This window comes from Euprymna scolopes, chromosome 9 (assembly GCF_053919585.1).
Source record: "Euprymna scolopes isolate OS-2025 chromosome 9, ASM5391958v1, whole genome shotgun sequence".
Lineage (NCBI taxonomy): Eukaryota > Metazoa > Mollusca > Cephalopoda > Sepiida > Sepiolidae > Euprymna > Euprymna scolopes.
This window is the reverse complement of record NC_136490.1, coordinates 20,798,724-20,822,299: the sequence shown is the minus strand read 5'-3', so window position 1 is coordinate 20,822,299 and position 23,576 is coordinate 20,798,724. Positions and strand designations below refer to the sequence as shown.

General features: G+C 33.9%; 2 protein-coding genes across 6 annotated transcripts in view; one reads left to right on the top strand and one right to left on the bottom strand.

The window, feature by feature from the left end:
• LOC145284454 (uncharacterized) overlaps positions 1 to 23,576 on the bottom strand; it is an 86,078-nt gene that overhangs the window by 60,396 nt on the left and 2,106 nt on the right. The window contains exon 2 of one of the 2 annotated variants that reach the window (XM_080133279.1): positions 1,637 to 1,927. The exons of the other annotated variant lie outside the window; for it this stretch is intronic. Within the exon in view, the coding sequence (XP_079989405.1) occupies positions 1,637 to 1,927 (291 nt within the window). The remainder of the gene's footprint in view (positions 1 to 1,636; positions 1,928 to 23,576) is intronic. 2 annotated transcript variants of the gene reach the window in all.
• The window catches only part of LOC145284455 (uncharacterized), a 235,522-nt gene continuing 233,459 nt past the window's right edge, over positions 21,514 to 23,576 (top strand). The window contains exon 1 of one of the 4 annotated variants that reach the window (XR_013868830.1): positions 21,514 to 21,726. The gene's annotated coding sequence lies outside the window, so the exon portion shown is untranslated. The remainder of the gene's footprint in view (positions 21,727 to 23,576) is intronic. The other 3 variants (XR_013868829.1, XM_080133281.1, XR_013868831.1) reach the window with 3 other exon arrangements.

The following is a 23,576-nucleotide window of genomic DNA, read 5'->3' as shown; positions in this document are numbered from 1 at the left end:
AACCCATCCAATAAATCTAAACAATCGGGCGAAAATGTAATGTCCTACTAGTATTGTTTAATTTTCGATTTTTGAGCGGTTATCGAAGGTCAAGATGACCGTAACGAAACACAATTTTTTTTTCGATTTAACTCAGACTTGATACTACTTTTGGCTCTAAGTAAATAAACGCTTTAAAATAAGTTAACACATAAAAATTTATCCAGATAAAAAAGTAATTAACTTAGCTTCCTTTGTTGTATATATATATATTTTTTTTTCATCTTTTTTTCTTATTGTTAGCTATTGTAAAAATGCGCTAACTTTTTTTCTTTTCGCAAAATGATTTAAACATCAAGACAATATTTTAAACTACGTAGAAAAAAAAACTTCATCTCAAGTAATGACGACAAAAAATAATAAATAAATAAAAAAAAATAGACAGCGTATAAGTAAAATAAATGTGAATCAAGCAAATAAGTACTTAAATAAATATACTTGAATTCGTCTAAGAGAAAGAACTATTGCTTTTATATGTTTACTTGGGCATGATGAAGATAAAGCGAGCAGAAATGAGTGATGTCAACAAAGCGAAGTTGGATGAATGAATGAATGGATTTAAAAGGTTAAACAGTTGTAAGAATTTTCATTCATAAATTATTAATCGTAGCGTAATCGAAACAGAAAATCTCTTCCTTATTAATAATCAGACTATAAAACGTTATATACAATGATCATATTTTAATTCATAAAAACTTGTAAAAAAAAAAAAAAATAGGGTAGTTGTGCATCTATGTTACCGTGCTGAAATAATAACGTTATTATTTAGAAAGCAATTCTTAACATGTGGGGGATGTTTTGTAATTATTCTGTACTTTCACCTAACAATTTAATAAACAAAACAATCTTAAAAGCTCAACTTATCTGGAAAATACTATTTAAAAAAAAAATAGCGCAGTAACACATGCAGTATGCACAAACAAGAAATATAGTCCTTAATTTTTCAATTATTAAAAAATATTAAAACTTATGCAAAATACGGACCATGCTATTTTTTTTAGACATGATTTTCAGGTTAAATGAAATTTTTACGATATCTTTTGGTTTATTAAATTGTTAGGTGAAAGTACAGAATAATAATAATAATAATAAAAAAGCCCCCCCCATATTAAGAATGGGTTTCTAAATAAGATTATTTCAACACTGTCCGCATTCTGCATAAATACTGAAATATTTAAAATAATGACAAAAAGTCGGATAATAAAAGATTTTTAATCGATGTAATAAACACGCGTGTCGTCAATAGCGCCATAATGTATTTTTTTTTTAATTTTAATACTCAAGTTAGTTGGATCTAATTGCCTATAATATCCATAAAAAGTAGAATTTATTGTTTGTTTATATATTTTAAATTAAAATAATTATATTTATTTTATTACAGAAGAGAAATAAAACGTATTAAAAACGTTATAATAAAATAACGTTCTTTAGTTTCTTCTAGATTTTAAAACTACGAAAGACAGAAATACGAAAACAATTTTAACAAAAGCCGGGACGGATAAATATCCTGATGGACAACTTTTTTTTTTTTTTTTAACAAAAAAATGCATAATGATAATAATGATAATAATAATGTGCAAATTTCTGGTTCATTTACCTGAGACGGGTTTATACTTGTACGTGGGGTGCGTGACGGCCCTACACGATGGACAATGGAATATCCCTTTCTTGAGGACGTCCGACTTGTTACTGTCGACATGGTTCTGCAGACATTGTGTACAGAACGAGTGTTGGCAAGGCAGTACCCTGGGGTCACGGAATTCATCCAGACATATCGGACAAAGGTCCAGATCCACTACGCCAGACGAGCTACCACCAGAACTTGGTACTTTGTCCGTCTTCCCGGTCGCCATGTTATTACTGCGTCTGTCACCCTCAACAAAGGCTGCTGCGACCCAGCAGAAAATAGAGAGAGAGGGAAAGAAAGAAAGAAAGAAAGAATAAGACTCCGTTTATTTTTGTTGAAAAATAATTATCGAAAAATGAGGGATGTTGAGATAGATAAGCTCCCCTGGCTGCCTAATATTGGCTCGGTAAATTCCGGTAAGGAGTTACGATAATTGCCGAAAAGTGACCACACCAAATGAAACTTGTGTTCGTGGGGAGGGAAAAATTATTATTGTTGTTTTTTTTTAGTTTGCGTTTGTAGATTACCACTCACGACTGCCCCCCCCCCAATGAGATTCTACTTTTTTTTAGGCGATTACATGTAAACAGCACGAAAAACTTGCCGGGGAAAAAGGAGGAAAAAACCCTCAAAACAATTCTTTTAGAATTTAAAGTGGGGGATCAGTTTAACGAAAAAGGATGCCCCATTTCCACATCATTCTAACTTTATTGAGCAGTTAACGTTTTTTACTACTAACTCTAAATCCGATTGGCAAGTTCGTAAAACCACAAATAATTGCCTGAAAAAGTAGCCCCTTACACACACAATAAAACGCACAAGATTTATCTCTCCCATAGCAAAAAAAAAAAAAAAAAAGATAACAAACAAACAAAAAAAAACACTCTATAATGGCTTTGGAAATGGGGGACCATTTTATGTTAAATTTATACCCCCCCCCCAAATTAAAATTGTCTTTTTTTTTTCTTTTTTTTTTTCTTTTTCGACAATTTTTCAGAGTGCTCACAGGTAATCGTCTAAAAGAATTTAGGAAAACTCGTCCCGGGAAAACTCGTCTCGGGAAAACTCGTCTCGGGAAAACTCGTCTCCGGAAAACTTGTCTCGGGAAAACTCGTCCCCTTTCGCTAGGTAGGAAAACTGGTCCCTTATTGAATAAATATCGATTGAAAACACATTTTATGATCGTTCTTGAAGAAGATATTGTTTTTTAAAATAAACTATAGCCCCCCCCCCCATAATATTTTTAAAAAAATATTTTTACTTGTTTAATGTTTTTTTTTTTTGTTTTTTTTTAAATAAAATCGATTTTCTAAGTGTCCGTTTTCTACCTAACTGGCTAAGTTCTTAGTGGTTTCACTTATATTAAAGCGTTCATACAAAGTTAATTACAAATTTTTTTTTTGTTCTTATTTTAACGATGTTTTTTGGAGTTATAAAAACAATAAAAAAAACAAAACCCAAAATTAAAAAACAGGGAGCGATTCGATTCTTCGTTACGCTTTTGATTTTGTTTTTTAATTATGATAGTTTTTTGTTGTTATGTTTTTGTTTTCTGTCATACCAAATGCATTCATAAAATTATGATTTTATCAATTATCAACATTTATTGTCGTCCTGTCAAATTTTGCAAAAATTAACTAATAAATTAAAAGCGAAATATTTTTTTGGCGCGAGAGATGCCATGTGCTAACATCTCTCGTTAACTCATTTTTAATTTTTTTAATTTTTACTTCAAAATTCTAAAATCAATCATTAAGAAAGAAAGTAATCACTAAATAAATTTATTAATCAATTTTATTGAAAACTCCGCTATCGTTTATCAAGAATCTTTTTAATTTCATTTTTTGTTGGTTGCTTTTCGAAGGGAGATATAGGTTTTATCCCCCCCCCTCTCTCTCTAAATTATATTTTAAAAAATATTAAAATTTATTATTTTCTTTTTAAAACCAAATCTCCCTAAGTAATTTCTTTAATTTTCTATTTTTTAGCGATTATCAAGACCCCCTAAGATGTGATATACCGGGCATTATTTCTCGTTCTCCCGTAACACTCGACCGACATGTTTTTTGTTTGTTTTCTGGGTTTTTTTCTTTACCAAAAAAACGATTCCAAATGAATTAAATAAACAACATAGTCGGCGAGGTAGAAAAATCGATTTTACCCTTTTATTTTATAAACAACAGTATATAAGTAAATTCTTTTTATATTAATATGAAAAAAAATATGCGGTCTCGTTTATGAACATAATAAACGCTTTTATTAAAAACACAAAAAAAAAAATTAAACAAATAAAAATATTTTTTAAAAAATATTATGGGGGGGGGCTATAGTCTATTTTAAAAAACAATATCTCCTTCAAGAACGATCATAAAATGTGTTTTCAATCGATATTTATTCAATAAGGGACCAGTTTTCCTACCTAGCGAAAGGGGACGAGTTTTCCCGAGACGAGTTTTCCCGAGACGAGTTTTCCCGGGACGAGTTTTCCCGGCACCCGTCTAAAAAGAATAGTATATTATTGAGGTGGAAGTGGCCGAGGGTGCTGATTTATAATAATAGCCCAAAACAATATAAATCTATATATCTATAAAAGTGAACGTGTCTGTCTGTCTGTGTGTGTACATTTCCCTATGCAATAACTCTGTCAATTTTTAGTCTACATACTCGAAATTTGATATATAGGGTACTGAGATTTGGGAAAATCGATGTGATCGGGTTTCGGCCAGAAATCTCGCTGTTAAGGGGTCAAAGTTCAACGATTTGACCTTTGAGAACTCTATCAAACTCCTCCAACAATTTTGGGTCTAAACACTTGACATTTTAGATATAGGTTCCTTGGACATGGATCTAACTTAATAACTTGATTTGAGCCCAAAACAAATATTAAAGGGTCATAATAGGGATCAAAGTTTAAAAAAAAGATTACCGTTTTTATTTTTTTTATTTTATTTTTATTTTTTTGCTCACCTCCAAATACCCGGACACCCATTGCTAATATAACTATAAAAGGGAAAGTGTGTTAGTGTGTGTGTGTGTGTGTGTGTGTGTGCATTTCCATACGCAATAACTCTGTCAGTTTTAAGTCTACAGACTCAAAATTTGATATACAGGGTACTGAGATTTGAGAAAATCGATGTGACCGGATTTCGGCCAGAAATTTGGCGATTAAGTGGTCAAAGTTCAACGATCTGACTTTTGAGAACTCTACCAAACTTCTCCGACAATTTTTGGTCTTAAACACTTGAAATTTTAGATATAGGTTCCTTGGACATGCATCTAACTTAATGATACGATTTGAGCCCAAAACAATAAATTTTAAGGGGTCAGAATAGGGGTCGAAGTTTAAAAAATTGACCGCTTTTTTTGTTCTTTTTTGCTCTACACCTCCAAATACCCGGGCAACGTCGGGCTGAAATGCTAGTATATCGATAAAAATGCGACTGAAATAAATCTGCAAGTATATATATATATATATATATATATATATATATATTTTTTTTTTTTTTTTTTTTTTTTTTTTTTTTTTTTTTTTTTCGTTTATAGTTCAGGAATCAGAATTTAACTTTGTAAGGCAACATTTCGACTATTGAGTACACGACCGGATTTTATTGAGCAGCCATGATGGGGACTGATCTATAACAAATACTTGCAAGTTTTAAAAATATATAGAATAAAAGTAGATTGTTATTTTGTTTATTTTCTCAGAGTATAAAAAGTAGGTTTGTATTAAAATCCACAGAGGTACGAAAAAGTAAACAAACAAACAAAAAAATAAATAAATACATATATAACAAATGTTATCAAAGGCAAGATAAATTTTGGGGGTTGTATTACTATACACAGATTCGAAAAAGTTGTCAAAAAACAAATATATAACAAATAAATGTTATCAAAGGCAAGATAAGTTACTTTTCTACCAAACTGGATAATGTTTTATGGTTTTTATTTAATGTAAAATGTTTATTGGCTCGAAAAACACATTGATTACAAAGTGGCGGCCGACTCTTTGTTGAACACGTTAAGTTTGGGAAAATGAGTTAAAACTAAAAAGGAACTGTTAGGAACTCCCTCAATATATGTTACCGTGACATAGGCTGACATATATTCTACCTAACTGGAAAAGTTTTTAATGTTTTTATTTAATGTAAAATGTTCATTTGTTCCAAAAAACAAGTAACATTGAACGCTACCGGAGAACAAGAAAAAATAGCCGCGATTTCTTTTTATATCTTTGAAGTCTCGACAAAGGCTTCAAAATAAGAAATAAAACAAAATAGTGATAGTAACCCACCCATTAAATGCCACGGTAATATTTATTATGTGGGTTTCTACCACCATTTTGTTTGATTTCTTATTTTGAAGTCTGTGTCGAGACTTCAAAGTAATCGCAGCCATTTTTTTTCTTGTTTTGTTTTTCGAACATAATAAATATTTTACATTAAATAAAAACACTAAAAACTTATCAAGTTAAGTAGAAAAGTAACTTATCTTGCCTTTGATATCCTTTATGTGTTATATATTTGTTTTTGTTTTGTTTTTTTTTGACAACTTTTTCGTACCTCTGTGGATTGTAATACAAACCCAAAAGAGTTATATTTTTTATACATGTTTGCGAAAATTAATGCTTTCCTTAGGTTAAAACTGTAGGAACCACACAAATGAACAATACATCCGATGTTTTCCCGTAAACATTCAATTCGACGCTTATTCAGTTTTACCTTAATATTAAAAGCTATGGGCAGCTTGCAATATAAACGACAAAACGAAAAACTGGTAAAAAGAAAAAATAAACAAAACAAATATATAACAAATCTTATCAAAGGAAAGATACTCTTTTGTCTACTTATCTAAGTTTATCGTATTTTAACTTATTTTAAAGCATGTATATAGTCTGAAACACAACTAGTACCGAGTCTTAAGTTAGAGCAAGAAAAATGTCCGACATGAAACGATCATCTGGTGAGGTTTGATAATTGCTCAAAAATTGAAAAAAAAATATATATATATATATATATATATATATATATATATATATATATATATATATATATATATACTAGTAGAAACCTGCCGATAGATGTCGCTGGGGCATTTTTCACTTCGTTATTTAAACTGCAAAAATGTTCAAAACTTTCCTTAAAAAGGAAAACAATATATTATTATGTACTCGTGTGTTGAGACTGCACCAAAAATATATCAAATATTTTTTAAAACAAGAAAAACACAGTTCAATGGCGAAATGTCTTACCCGCCATTTCCTGTTTACATTAAAATAAGCACTCAAGGAAGATAATTCAATACACAGTCATCTTAACAATACAGATTAGAAATAGTTTACCCATCAAATTTTATTTTATAAAAACAAAAATACTGTAGGAGTTTGTGTCAATTTTGATGTTACATCTTTTTTAACCTAATATGTATGTACAAAATAAAACTTTTGTAGAATTCTAACTAGATTACATTCTAATAATCGGTGGTTTAAAGGCTTAAATTACTTTCGACAGCACATGAAATAAACATATGCCAGCAATTTTTTTTATATACGGATTAAAATTGTCAATTCAGCTGCCTCATAACATTTTGAAACCGCAAAATATGGAAGTAATTTTGAAGTCTTTAAACTTTTGTTTAAAAATGGAAAGAGACAAGTAGAGTATTATGCTCTTCTGCAGGAGGTTGGACACACAAGGTCAGATGGTTTTTGGAAAACTAGCGCACTAAGTGAAGTGCCATCTGGCTTATAAAAATGCTCGAACAGCCCCGTCGGTATTCCCCGATAGAGGTGCCTCTGGCGATTAGCTATAAACTAACTTCTCCTCAGAGTGGAGGTAAAACCTGGGTCTGGGCAGAAGCATGCCTCAGCCTGATAGTAAGAAAGTCAACGTCAGAGTGATTGTGAAGGGTTGCTATGAACAACACCACAAACGGTACTTAGTCAGTTTTACTTCAATATTAAAAAGTTGCAATTGTACAAAAACTTTTCTATGTACATACTTGGGCAATTTTTAACAATTGTGTTCCCAAAATCAAGACGGCAGAAATGAATACAGTTGATGTAAGTATGGAATGGAAGTTACTAAAGCATGAAACGAAATACGAAACCATATAGAAATATTTTATTTTAAAAAATTAATTTAGTTTTAACACTTCCTGTGGTACGAAACAATGAAATAAAAATAATAAACTTAAATTTTTTACATTTCTTTAAATATTTTTTTAAAAATATATAAACTATATTCATGTGGAAATATTTTATTTCAAAAAATTAATTTAAGCCAGATACGTCCAAGGATGGAATACTGTTGCCACATATGGGCAGGAGCTGCTAGAAAAGACTTGTCTTGCCTTGATAGGGTTCCAAATAGACTTCGTGGCCTGGTGGGAGATGTCCTTTTCTCTTTGCTGCAACCTCTATCTCACAGAAGAGATGTTGCGAGTTTGTCACTGCTTTATCATTATTTTCATGGAAAGTGTTCGACTGAGCTTCAATCTATGGTCCACCCTCGCCAAACTTTCATAAGAAACACTCGACTAGCTGAAAACACTATCAATAATTCCCCCCACTCTTTATCTGTGCCTAAACCTAAACATAGATTCCATGATCAAAGCTTCTTTCTTAGAACTGCACGCCTGTGGAATTGTCTTCTGTTTTCCTGCTTTCCAGCTGTCTATAATATGGTTGTCTTCAAGTCAAACGTGAACAAGTTTCTGATGAGCCGTTGCACTTAAGTTAACAAATTTACCGAACTTCCATTACTATCGATTACTATATTGTCCTTTTGACTACTGTACACTCTTTAACCCTTATCCTTGAGTGGCCTATCGGCTTTGATAAGTGGTGACGCCTAAGTAAAAAAAAAATTCTTAACGCTTACAATGAAACAATAAAAAAAGTAACTAAATAAACTTTATTTTAAAAAAATGTAAAAAAATAAAAGCTTATCATTTTTTATTATTGTTTCATGATAATGCAAAACGTGTTAAAATTAAAGTAGTTTTTTGAAAGGAGGAAAACAGTCTGTATGAAGCAAGCTTTACAAGCCTGCAGTTCTTGCAAAGAATAGAAAGCTGTATCATAATTAAGTATCAAAACAGCAAATTGATGGAGACCACTAGACTAATGAGCTGAAACTAAACACGTGGCCAAGGTCGCTGGAAAAATGGTTGAATCATTCAACCACTCTAATAGATATCTCACTGCCAATGCAATTCTCTACCTGTATAAAAACCAAGTACTCCTAGGATGGAGAACGTTTGCCATATTTGGGCAGGAGCTGTTAAAAGCACTTTATCTTGTTTTAGCAAAGTTCAAAATAGACTTCATGGACTAGTAGGGAATGCTTTTTTCTCTTTCTTGCAATTTCGTTGCGAGCCTGTTTCTGCTCTATCATTATTTTCATGGCAAGTGCTCGTCTGAGCTCCAATCTATGGTCTCCCCCTTGATAAATTTTCACGAAAAAAACTTGTCTAGCTGAGTCTACTATAAATAATTTCTCCCACTTTTTATCTATGCCTAAAACTGAACATAGATTCCATGAACAAAGCTTCTTCCTTAGAACTGCATGCCTGTGAAACTCACTTTCATTTGCCTGCTTTTTAGCTGGCTACAATATGGTCATTTTCAAGTCCAACATAAACAAGTTCTTGATGAGCCATCCCCTTAAGTAATCCAGTTTACCAAATTTCCACTAATAATGATTACTACGATATTGTCCCATTCACTATCGTACACTCATTAACCCGTATCCTTGAGTGGCCTCTGGGCCTTGATAAATACTCCTTTGTAAAAAAAAAAAAAAAAAAAAAAAAAAAAAAAATCCTTTGTAAAAAATTTTTTTTTTAAATTAAAAAAAAACAGGGAATAGATCAGACAATTCTGGAGAACACTAATAATAGTAATTATAGAAAAGACTAAAACTAGCATTAATATCATTTTTATTTATTTGCTAGCATTTCAGCCCGGCATTGCCCGGGTGTTTGAGGTGTATGTTGAGCAAAAAAAAAAAAAAAAAAGCGGTCAATTTTTTAAAAACTTTGACCCCTATTATGACCCCTTAAAATTTATTGTTGGGGGCTCAAATCAAGTTATTAAGTTAGATCCACGTCCAAGGAACCTATACCTAAAATTTCAAGTGTTTAGACCCAAAATTAACAGAGGAGTTTGGTAAAGTTTTCAAAGGTCAAATCGTTGAACTTTGACCCCTTAACAGCCAAATTTTTGGCCAAAAACCGATTACAAAGATTTTCCGAAATCTCAGTACCCTGTATATCAAATTTCGAGTCTGTAGACTGAAAATTGACAGAGATATTGTGTAGGGAAATGTACACAGACAGATAGACACACACACACACACACACACACACACACACACATTTTCACTTTTATGTAGAATATCTGCACGAATATAATTACACATAATAAATCATCCCATAAGAAAACCGAAAAAAACTAATTGGGAATTAATTAAAATGAATGTTTAAAAGAATATGCAAATTAGCTAGATCTTTTGCTAGTGAATGCAATTCCACAACCCATATATAAGAAAATTGGACAACAACAGAAAAAAGGCAAGCCTCTTTTCTATTTATTTAAATAGAAAAGAGGCTTGCCTTTTTCTATTGTTCTTGGCCTTCGGGTCGGGATCAAAGTGTAGTATCTGTTCCGACAGATGCTGCACTTAAGATAATTTGTACCAGTCAATGGAGGGGAAACCCTCTATACTGGGACAATTATTATTTTTGGTAACCAGAGTGACCCCTTTTAGGGGAGCTGGTTTTTACCTCACATTAAAAACGGCCTTGTGCCTAATTTGCTCGGTGGGGGAGCAAATAAATACCATCTGTTCCGACAGATGCTGCACTTAAGATAATTTGTACCAGTCAATGGAGGGGAAACCCTCTATACTGGGACAATTATTATTTTTGGTAACCAGAGTGCCCCCTTTTTGCCTACTTTAAGGGGAGCTGGTTTTTACCTCACATTAAAAACGGCCTTGTGCCTAATTTGCTCAGTGGGGGAGCAAATAAATACCATCTGTTCCGACAGATGCTGCAAGCTATGACTAGCAAAGACCAGATGTGGGGGCAACCCCACATGCCTGACCTTTAACCAGCTCACATTTCCCACCTCTCGGGAGCTGGTCCCCTTTTTCCCTTCCCCCTCCCTTCACTCCTCACATTAAAAATCGGCCTTGTGCCTAATTTGCTCAGTGGGGGAGCAAATAAATACCATCTGTTCCGGCAGATACTGCAAGCAAAGACCATATGTGGGGGGTAACTCCACACATCAAACCTTGGTCAATGTAGGGTAACCCTTCATACCAACAGTTCCTATCCAGCTCCCATCTCCCACCTCTCGGGAGCTGGTCCCCCTTTTCCCTCTCCCCTCCCTCTCTCTCCACATTAAAAAACGGCCTTGTGCCTAATTTGCTCAGTGGGGAAGCAAATAAATACAATCTGTTCCGGCAGATACTGCAAGCAAAGACCTTATGTGGGGGAAACCCCACATATAAGACCTTGGTCAATGTAGGGGCAACCCTTCATACCAATTGTCACTATCCAGCTCCCCTACTCCTCGGGGAGTTTGTCCCCATTTCCCCTTCACTCCTCACATTAAAAATCGGCCTTGTGCCTAATTTGCTCAGTGGGGGAGCAAATAAACACCCTGTTGTTCTTGGCCTTTGGGCCAGGATCAAAGTGTAGTATCTGTTCTGCAGATGCTGCACTTAAGATAATTTGTACCAACCAATGGAATGGAGGGAAAACCCTCTATACTGGAACAATTATTATTTTTGGTAACCAGAGTGCCCCCTTTCTGCCTACTTTTAGGAGAGCTGGTTTTTACCCCACATTAAAAACGGCCTTGTGCCTAATTTGCTTTGGTGGGGAAGCAAATAAATACATTAAATAGAAAAGAGGGTTTTTAATATGAATATCAATACACACTAAAGAAAAACGAATTTACAGGAGTATAGATAAATAGATTTGCAGACTGGTATCCTCATCTTTATAGTTGCTGTTGCTTTCACAAATAATTTACTATTTGGTATGGATTTAATAATGGAAGACCAGATAAGAATGAAAACTTGGATTTGTAAAACTAAAAAATCCAACCTTGATCGCTTTTCGGGGCCTGTGGCACAGTAGATAGAGGCATTGAATCTCTACGATAAGAATATGTCTGAAGATAAGAATTGTCTGAAGATAGCAGTTTCAATCCTACCCAAAGCAGGCCAAAGGATTAGTTGGCCAAAACACGGTGAGATGACAACATCTATGGAAGGCAGTTATTACTGAGGATACAGTTAAGAGACTCTGCATTCCTATCCTTTCATGGTTAACCACCTGACGAAGGGCAGAGGAATAGTTGGCCGAAACGTGGTGAAACAACAACTATGAAGATAAAGATAATAGTTTGCAAATAAAAATATACAAATTACTCATTTCAAAAGATTCCAATAATAAAAAAAAAGAAATATAGCAGTATCGTGTTTGTGTGAGAGGGGTTCCAGGGAAGAAAGGGTTGACCAATCAAATTACAGGTACGTTTCTGCAATTTATTACGAACCTTCAAATTTGACACAGATTCACCAGCCCAAATATGGCAACAATACTCCATACATGGTCTGAAAGTAGATTTGTAGAGATAGAGAATAGCCTTAAATGTTAGAAAGTGTTTAGAACGATAGAGAGAACTGACTTTATGAGAAGAAGAAAGAGCAATGAATCTAATGTATGAATTCCAAGAAAGAAGCTAAAAGTTTCAGAGTTGATTTCCCATGTAACCATGTAAGGAATATAGAATTGGATAGTATTTTCTTTCTGGCTTTGACACTCAGAAGATCAGACACAGTTTAACTGGCTCTCTATTTTGATGGGGCTTTCACAAAGCTTGAAGCTATATTTCGACAGTCGCCTTCTGGTCACAGTCACCTGAAACTCCCAGAACGGTTCAATGAAAATGTAAGTAACATTTAGTAATCAATTGCACCCCCCCCCTCTCTCTCTCTCTCCCCCTTCCTCTCTCTCTCTCTGTTCTATAGTCCTGGCAACTCATGTACTTTAGTGATTCCATGGGGCAACTAATCTATTCTTTCCTTTTGGAATTACATATGTGTTTTTCACCTTTTCATGTATTATGTTCGTATATCACTTCAATTTTTATCTTTGACAAACAAATTAAATGAGAATAGATCTGCATATCTGTAAAACCAACTGTTTCTACATTATTTTGTTCCCCTCATTTTATTCTGAACCTCATTTTATTCTGATCCTTATTTTATTCTGGTCATCATTTTATTCTGAACCTCATTATATTTTGAACCTCATTTTATTCTGAACCTCATTTTATTCTGAACCTCATGTTATTTTGAACCTCATTTTATTCTGGACCTCATTTTATTCTGAACCTCATGTTATTTTGAACCTCATTTTATTCTGGACCTCATTTTATTTTGAACCGCATTTTATTCTGAACCTCATTTTATTCTGAACCTCATTTTATTTTGAACCTCATTTTATTCTGGACCTCATTTTATTCTGAACCTCATGTTATTTTGAACCTCATTTTATTCTGGACCTCATTTTATTTTGAACCTCATTTTATTCTGAACCTCATTTTATTCTGAACCTCATGTTATTTTGAACCTCATGTTATTTTGAACCTCATTTTATTCTGAACCTCATTTTATTCTGAACCTCATTTTATTTTGATCCTCATTTTATTTTGAACCTCATTTTATTCTGATCCTCATTTTATTCTGAACCTCATGTTATTTTGAACCTCATTTTATTCTGAACCTCATTTTATTCTGAACCTCATTTTATTCTGAACCTCATTATATTTTGAACCTCATTTTATTCTGGACCTCATTTTATTCTGAACCTCATGTTATTTTGAACCTCATTTTATTCTGGACCTCATTTTATTTTGAACCTCATTTTATTCTGAACCTCATTTTATTCTGAACCTCATGTTATTTTGAACCTCATGTTATTTTGAACCTCATTTTATTCTGAACCTCATTTTATTCTGAACCTCATCATATTCTGAACCTAATTTTATTCTGAACCTCATATTATTCTGATCCTCATTTTATTCTGATCCTCATCATATTCTGAACCTCATTTTATTCTGAACCTCATATTATTCTGATCCTCATACTCTGATCCTCATTATATTCTGAACCTCACTTTATACTAATCCTCATTTTATTCTGACCCTTGTGGGTAATTCTTAAGGAAAGTAGAATGTGGACCATGAGTTCTGTTATGGTTTGCAATAAGCCACAAAGAAAACAGAACAACGGAATAGAGTTTAAACAATGTATTACTGGAACAACAACGTAAAAAGGTTACAACTGAAAAGAGTAGTAAACGTCACCGAGCAGGCGAGGGTCGCTCTGGTGTTTAATCCACACCTGGGATCAAAAGGTCTATGGTTTATATAATGGATAGAATAGTCCATTTGGAGAGTGATTCACCCACAACAGGTTCACTTACAGCAGCTTCATAACTCTCGCTTCCCTTATTTTCTCCTTTTGTGTTCACATCCTCACAAGGACGTTTCTGACAAAGGAGAAAGAATTGCTGTTTTCTGAGTCAGAATCTATCCATCCATCAAACACTTATCATTGGTTAGATTTTGACCTTGAAGAATCTTTTATTTGTTTAGTTTTTTAGCTCCTTACATCAAGTAGCTTCATGTTTTGTCTGGAGCGATTTTCATTTAAAAAAAATGCAAAATGGCGACTGTGTGTCTGGGAAAGATAACCAAAAACCTGGTTCCTAAAACAGTTAAAGCTAGAACAGCAAATTCTCGTTTAGTTAAGTGTGGAACGGAAAAGCTGATGATGCATAGTAGGCTTATTTTAGCTTTCAGTGGAACGATCCCCTTGATACAGTGCCAGGTGTTTTGCAGCTTTGGATAGCAGAGAAATGCAAAGAAAAGAACACTACAATTTTGCTGCCCTCTTACCTATGGTTTTTATGTACTCAGATGGGGATGGGGAACTTTGTTGATTCAGCTGGTCAAGACTTATCAGGTGTGAATCATTCTTAGCTGGACAGACATTCCAGCTTTTGGCTGGGGACTACCTGTTTCCGATTTGCAGAGAGGTGAGACATGCAGTTAGTTTGATCAGAGGTGAGGTCAGCTGCTCTGAAGGAGTTCACTGGAAGGGTACAAGAATAGCTGAGAACAGATCTGTAAACATTCCCCAGTGAGGGTGCCTCTAATGATTGGCAATATATCAGAAAGTAGGAGAAAATGTCTGGAAGAATAGTAATCTAGGATCTAACCAAACTATACCTCATTCCGACAAAGAAGAATATGTTAAGAGCTGAAGATATTCCCTCTATTCCCTCTTTATTGGAGGAGTTCTTGTTGGTGAGACATCATCGTTGTCACCAAAATGAAACATTTCAAATCATATTTGAAACGATCGTACACCAAATTTTGTTGTGTTTGAATTCTTGGAATTAATATCAGTAATGTGCTAATTTTATTGATTTCTAACGACTTTATTTCTACTCATGGGAAGTGACGGTGGTTTAATGGTTAACAGCACGGACTGACGACCTGGATGTTCCAAGTTCAAATCCAATTAGTTCCGCAAAAATCAGTTTCACTTAAGATGTTGGCAACCTTCTCGTGGTTTCTCCTGTAAGTACCCGTGTCTTTCTAAAAAGAATTCTGTCTAGAAATTTATCAGGGAACTTAATGCCAACAATAGAATCTTTGAGTTCATATGAGATGATGAGGATGATGAGGAGGAGAAGAAGGAGAAGTGCATTTGAAAAATTTTATCACCACACAAGTAGAAAAGCCTGGCGTAAAAAAATCAACAGTAGATTCTTTGATAAGACAGGGGCATGATTGAAATTAATTTTTCTGTTTAGAGCACAACTGAACCATGAAACTGGAAACAAACTCTGTTCATGGAAATTCTGTTTAGTTTTAGATATACAGAGAAAGAAGGGAAAGGTTTTTGTTTAAGTACTCGACTGAACTCCAATCTATGATCCCTCCTTGCTAAACTTTCACTAAACACTCGACTATCTACAACACTATATATGATTTCCCCCACTCTCTATCTGTGCTTAAATCTAAACACAGATTTTATGAACAAAGCTTCTTTCCCAGAACTGCCTGCCTTTGGCACATTGTTCTGCTGGCCTGCTTTCTGGTTGAATACAACATGGTAGCCTTCAAATCCAATATAAGCAAGTTCTTGTTGAGCTGTCCTCATAAATAATCAAATTCTATCCAATTTACACCATTAACAATTATAACACTATTACCTTACATTCAAGAACACTTATCCTCCAGTGGCCTTTGGGTCTTGATTAGTGGTGACTCCCAATTAACAAAAAAAGTTTTATAGGAGAAACAAGGGATTAGAACTAGTCACGTCTCTTATGTGTAAAAAGGGCTGTCGAAAAGTTAGTATTAGGGTTAGAAGTGGATGTTCTGGAGGGATGATGGGCGTTACATGTTGAATTGCGAAGGAAGAGTTGTACAATTTTAAACTACTCCTCTTCTGAGTTGGCACTGCTTGATTCCAGTGGCAAGGAGAAATCCAGAACGACTGGAAACAATGCCGGGAAAAGCAAAGAGCACATACAGAATTTGGAATTCGTAAATGGTTACCAATTTTAGTATTGAGCAGACTCACCAACGCTTAACTTGGGTGATCTAATGGGAACCAGTGTGTCAACGTGATTAGCAATTTATGTGCGTTTTGTTTGCTTTTTTTTTAATATTGGCATTTATTTACATCCCCACGAAAGCAATATGTGACACAAGGTCGTTTTAATGTGGGGGGAAACCAACTCCCCAAAAAGGGGTACTCTGGAAGTAGGAAAAAATAAAAATTGCCTCAGTATAGAAGTGCTTCTTCTTTCATTAACTAAGGACAAATTAACTTGACTGTAGCATCAGAACAGATACTACACTGTGATCTTAGCATTTTTTTTTTTACTATTGTCATCTTTGTAAACTTGAAGATAAATCATGCGAATTGAAATCTAGAAAAAAAAGAAAATTAAACTAGAGATGTATGGCCTCGGTTTTTATAAAAGGATTAGGGGTAGGAAGGACGCCATGGAGGTCACAACCAAGAATACATGAAATGAACAACTTTGGAAGTATGTAGATTCTGACTCCATATAATTAAAGACAGGCAAATATTGAAGGTTGAGAATCGATTTTATTTACTACTAACAACTTGTATTAGAAGAGGCAAAGTGTTCATAGGATGGAATGTGATTTAACGAAGAATGGATTGTCCGATGGAGATATTTGACACTTTATATTACGGTGAAATGTTCGTAGAATGTTTGCAGGTATGTACGATTTAACAAGGAATGAATGTTCGTAAAACGTTTGTAGGTATGTATGAATTGACAAGGAATGAATGTTCGTAAACGTAACTTATCTTTTGGACGATGGATGTGATAGGGGTAGGCCGGTCATCCTGCTGTCGGTGATGCGTGTCCTGGCTTGTAATTGGAAAGCGGGTGAATTCTTTCATCAGCAGCTAGCAGCCCGGCATCTTCGTCTTCTTTTTCCTCCTCTCTACTCTGGTTCCCTAAAATCCCTCGTTTTATAGTGGCAAACCGGCTCCCAGTGACTGTGATCTTTGAGGTGTTTATTTTAGGCGCGGAGCTCTGCCATTGGTCGATAACTATTTTGTGGTTATCTTATTTTTTTTTCTTCCCAAGCGGAAGAGATGTGTGGAGCTATGTGCAAAAGACGATTTTTCATTTTGTCTCTCATGGTGGATACGTTAACATTCGGTTCGCTGCTAATTCTCATCATGTTCCCACAGATGTGTCGATAAAAAGAATTGAAACATTTCAACACTTCAAGATTTTTTTTTTTACTCTTATGCACCACAAACGAGGTTTGGGACCGTTTCTTGGAACCATTTCTACAAGGACACACTGTGTAGGGAGTTTAGAAGCGAGATGTTCACATTACATTAAATTTCAACATGTTAGTAGAGTCAGAGAAGCAGGAAACATAGAGGGAATTCCAGTTGACTAGTTTGATGGAAGAAACTATTAGTGTATGATAGCTTTTCAGCATCTAGAGATTTCTGCAGTGAAGGGGTGGGATTTTGCTGCTTGTCAAGTTAGTCAGGAGGTATTTATGCTAAGGGGGGTACAAGTGCTTCGAGTTCATCAGAACACATTCTATTAAAATACTTGCTAGTTAAATTAAAACATGTTCTATATTAATTCAATTATGGAAGTATTATTTTCTAGTCTTTAACTGAATAGCTGCAAAATTTTTGAACATTGCAAAATGTATCAATTCTTTAATGTTCAATTCATGTAAAAATAATCGTGTATCTGTATAATAATCTTATTGTTATAAAACTGAATGTTTGTTTCCAATAAATTTTAATCACAAAAAATACATTATCAAGTATACCTTAGTTCTGGGTTTGAGTTATGTTTGAGAAAAATTTGTTTTACTCTTTTTTCACCTCAAACGAGGTATATTGCTACTTGGAAATAAGAAGCTACTCCTTGGGACCATGTCTACTGGGTCACTATGAAGGGAGTTGAGCAGCAAGATGTTTGTTCACATTACACTTAATTTTCTATGTGTTAGTACAGTCAGGATAGCAAGAAACAGGGAGGGAATTCCAAATCCTAGCAGATCATGGGAAAAAACTATCAAAGTAGACGACAATGGCATCTAGAGACCTCTATAGTGAAGAGGTGGTATTTTGCTGTTTGTCGGGTGAATCAGGGGTATTTACATCGGAGGGAGGGGGTGCATAAGTTCAACAAATTCGTCAGAGCTTATTCCTTTAAAGTACTTGTAAAATAGGCACTAGAGCTTGGTTGATAGTATGGGACTTATTAGGTTGGAAACTTATGAGGTTGAGCAAATAGTGGATTTCTTATTGTTACGCGTAGTTTTCTAGCATGGCAGAGTTTATGCAAAAACATTATTAGATGTGCATTATTAATGGCCCTTTTTTCTAGTATTTAAGCTGGTCGAGAAAAAGACTATGAAAACAGGACCTGCAAGTGCAGAGGCATTTAGAACAGGGTTTTCCAATCGGTTCCATACCGCCCATCAGGGGGGAGGGCGTTATAAGACTTCAGGTGAGCAATGGCGAAATTTATCATATAGGAGGTTCCTGAGATCCTTTGGAGGGGGGGCGTTGAAAGACTGCGAGCTTCTAGTAGTAACACTACTAAGTGTTTCTCAATTTGTTGCTGATCATCAATAACAATCTGCACATTGATCGGTGATTCCTGTGATTATTATCCTGATTTTTATGATTATTGTATTAGCAATGATTTGATATATTAATTGACCCACCTGATTCATTGTTTTTACTGTTTCCATTTGATCGACTGTGTAGAATTTTGTTGAATAAACTTTATGAAGATTCATTTATTGATTTTCACTTGAATTATGTATCACCATGACAACAAACATTATGTAAGGAGGGGGGGGGGCGGTAGTAGGCATTAGAGTGTTTTAGGGGAATGTTTGCCGAAAAAGGTTGGGAAACCCTGGTCTAGATGGACGATGAAATGGCTGTAAAAATGTGAATATCTTTACTAGTCATCATCATATGGAATGAATCCGAAGATTCTATTGTTGGCATTGGTTTCCCCGATATTTTTCTAGTCAGAATTCTTTCTAGGAAGTTCTCAAATGCACTTGTGATGTTAGGTTGTATAAAAGTGTTAACTTTGGTCAAAATCGGACTTCCTTCTTTAATAGGATTTTTTCAATTATCGATTTTTTATACTTATCAGATGCATCCCGATACAAAATCTCCCAGACACATCAAGTACCTTCGTATAAATTTCAAAAAGATTGGCCTAACTGTTTCTGAGTTCATAGGGAACTCTCTCTCTCTCTCTTTCACACACAGACACACATGAAAACATAAATGCTTTTATGTTAAGTGAATTCAACAACAACGCGAAAAAGTTTTTTTTTTAATTTGTTCACCCCAAACAAGGCATATTACCATTTGGAAGTAAAGGGCTACAATTTAGGAGCTTGTCTATCAGGAAACTGTGAGGTGTTGAGAAGCAAAATGTTTGTTCACATTTCATTTAAACTTCTGCATGTCAGTACAGTCAGGGAAGCAGGAAGCAGGGAGGGAATTCCAAAGCCTAGCAGTCTGAGGGACGAAGCTATTATAGACGAAGGCTTCCTAGCTCCTAGGAACTTCTACAGTAAAGGGATGGGATTTTGCTGTTAAACGGGTTCGATGGAGGTATGTACGTTGGGGCAGTACAAGTTCAATGAATTCATCAGAGCACATTCCATTAAAATACTTGTAAGACAAGCACAGGGATGCAACATTGCAATGATGGGACAGGGGTTGGAGCTTGGTTGATAGTGCAGGACTCATTAAATTGGAGACTATATTTTGGACCCTGTCTAAGAGAGAGAGAGAGAGAGAGAGAGAGAGAGAGAGAGAGAGAGAGAGAGAGAGTAATGATGGATGCACCAGCCCAGATATGTCAAAGTATCAACTTTAGGGCAAAAGCAACATTCTGACTCTCGGTCATTGAATACTCTTGGACTGTTTACTATGAATGTCCGCTAACTTAGTTTTTATAGCTACTTAATTTCTCTGAATTCTTCTATTAATTGCTCATGGTTTTGAGATAGAATGTTAGACTATAAAGGCAAGGGTGATTTTATGACTGAGTTCAAATCTTCTGACTAATTATCATTCCTACACTGAGGATTGTGTAAACATGAGACACTAGTGTCTGTAGGTATAAAAATAATTGTTAATATTCATTTAAAAATTGTTGATATATATTAGTGTTGAGATGATTAAGCGGAATCAGGAATCAGAAAAATCGGAATGTTTAGGGGTATCGGAATTGGAAAAATTTGTGTCTATTTTCCGATACCCAAAACGATTCTTTTAGTAGTCTTTTTATTTTTATTTTGTTTAAAGCAACCACTACGGTACGTACTAAGCTTTTGTATAACCAATATCGCCCGAAGCAGTCTATAGTTACTATTAACTGGCTGACTGAAACATATTCATGAATGTATAGCGACATATTAATGCTTATGTAAAACAAATGAAGGTATATCTTGCCCTATTTCGGTATTGAGCACTCTTGTATTAACCTCGTTAAAACTTCATTGGTTACTTTACCTCTGGAAAATATTAACCTGGAATTATATATATATATATATATATATATATATATATATATATATATATATATATATATATATATATATATATATATATATATATATATATATATATATATATATATATATATATATATATATATATATATATATATATATATATATATATATATATATATATATATATATATATATATATATATATATATATATATATATATATATATATATATATATATATATATATATATATATATATATATATATATATATATATATATATATATATATATATATATATATATATATATATATATAAAAAAATAAATAAATAAATAAAAAGTTTGCATGAGGCCGATATTTGAACTGTTTGTAGTGGTCTGAATTGAACTTAGACCCAACCATTTAATCCAATCTTTTTTTCTGATTGGACTCAGGTACCAAAACTTTACATTATTCTACAAGTACACAATAATCACCAAAACTTTCGTATCTCTCTATGGAAAGTCTATTTAATTTCTGGGGGTGAACAAAGTTTCAATAGCATTTTTATTTGCATACAATTTATACGATAAAATAGAATAATAACCTAACCTGCTATCCCACTCACCCGCCAATTGCAACATAAAAATGGTGAAGTCTGTCTTGTTCATTTAAACCAGTCCGACATTGACCAATGAAATAAGGAGGTAGAAGTTATATGTTACTATGGTGCTTTGACCATAGTCAGTGAAATAGAACCGCTGTGATTGGTTAAAACTTTCTAGTTGTTAATTTGCATAAACTTGTCTTTCTTTTTTTCTTCATAGCAGCAATAACAACAACGAAAAAGAAATTTCCTGTGCCCAGATTGAAAGAAATATATATTTAAAGTTCATTAGAAGAGAAGGTGAGTATTTGAAGTATGGAATAGATTTAAATACAAATAAATTAATTCTTTAAACTAATAAATCTATTTGAAATTATAATTACATAGAATAAAATATTAGGTTAAGGTTGGTTTAAAAAAAAATGTCTGGTTTTGTTCTATAATTTGGCATTTTGCAAAATAGACAAAGCAAACATGCGTTGAAATAAACATTACATTCAGTGGGATTTTTTAAAAAAATTATTTATTTCCGTTTGAACGATTATCGACACTCCCTAAATGCTCGTCTCTTGTCAGTCATTTTTTTTCTTGTGCTAATTTAAGACCCGGCACTATTTGTGTTTCAAACTAAATAAACACCTTAAAATAAGTATTAAAAAAAATAAAATAAAACAGTACCTCTGCATAGTGCATTTCTTACTCTGGTGTGCTCGGGAATAACCGGAAACGGTCGGGCGAGCCCAATTACAAAAAAAACACACACAAATTGTTACAACTCCCTCTCCTCAGGTTAAGAATGGCAACGATACTGAAATTAAGGTCAACGTGCGGCGTTGCGCCAACTGAAGACGCCTCAACATTTTTTGATAAATCGACGACTTTTAAAGGTTTTCAGGTATACTGAAAACGAATATCGCAGAGAAAATTAGAGCAGACAAATAGTTTTTTTTGAGATATAAATACCTGTATTTTGCAATATAAATCACTGGCGACCATGTTTGATCGGGCGACATATGAAAGCGGCAAAGCCTCTTTTTTTTTTTTTCAGCGCAATTCCGAAAGCCGTCCTTAACATGGGGAGGTTGGAAGTGTTTATTCCGAAAACCGTTCTTAACATCGGGAGGTTGGAGGTATTTATTCTGAAAGCGTTTTCTTAACATGGGGAGGGATTTTTTTTGGGGGGGGTATTTATTCCGAAAAGCATTTTCTTATTTTCAACTTTCCCATGTTAAGAATGGCTTCCGGAATAAACGGGGTTGACAACCAGTGAGTGAACACTGACCGAATTTTCTGGAATTTGAATTCTTGAACGTAATTTTTTGTGGAATTAGCTAGAAATGACGTTGAATAAATGTTTGAATTTCGTAGATTCACAGTTCGTCTGCGCATGTTCACTGAACCATTTCATTGAAACAACAACAAAAGATGGTGACCAATTCAAACTGTTAGAAATTAAATTGCACAATACAGATATTTATATCTCGAAAACTATTTTTCTGCACTAATTTTCACTGCGATATTCGTTTTTAGCATACCCGAAAACCTTGAAAAGTTTTTTCTTTTTTTTTTTTTTTTTTTTTTTTAGAAATGTTGAGGCGTCTTCAGTTGGTAACGGAGCACATTAACCGAAATTAATTAAATAATTAAGTAATACATTGGAAAAATGTTTTACTATCCAGAAAACTACCGTTTCCGAGTAACTTCGTGGAAATCGTGGGTTCATAAACGCAGAAGTACGAAACAAAAACTAGGTGCTAGTGCAGAGAGTGATCCGCGCTATTTTTAAAATCGTATTTCCAAGTTTAATTAAAGTTTTATATGTTTCTTTATTCAATTGTAAGGTTGAAGTATAGAATAGGTACAACCCCCCCCCATGTTAAGAATGGCTTTTTAAATAATAACGTTATTTCAGCACGGATCACTCTCTGCACTAGTACCAAAACCTATCCAAGTAGGTTGCTTTTGGTAACATATATTTGATTCTTAACCACTTTTCGTTTTGTTTATCCTGCAAAATTGCTCTCATAATTTTAGGTGTAGGCTAATTTTATTGATATTTTTGTTTGGAAAACAGTTTATTCTTTTCTATGTTGTCTGTGGCATTGCTTTCTTAAAACGAAAAGAAATCAAATTGGAAGCAACATTTAGCA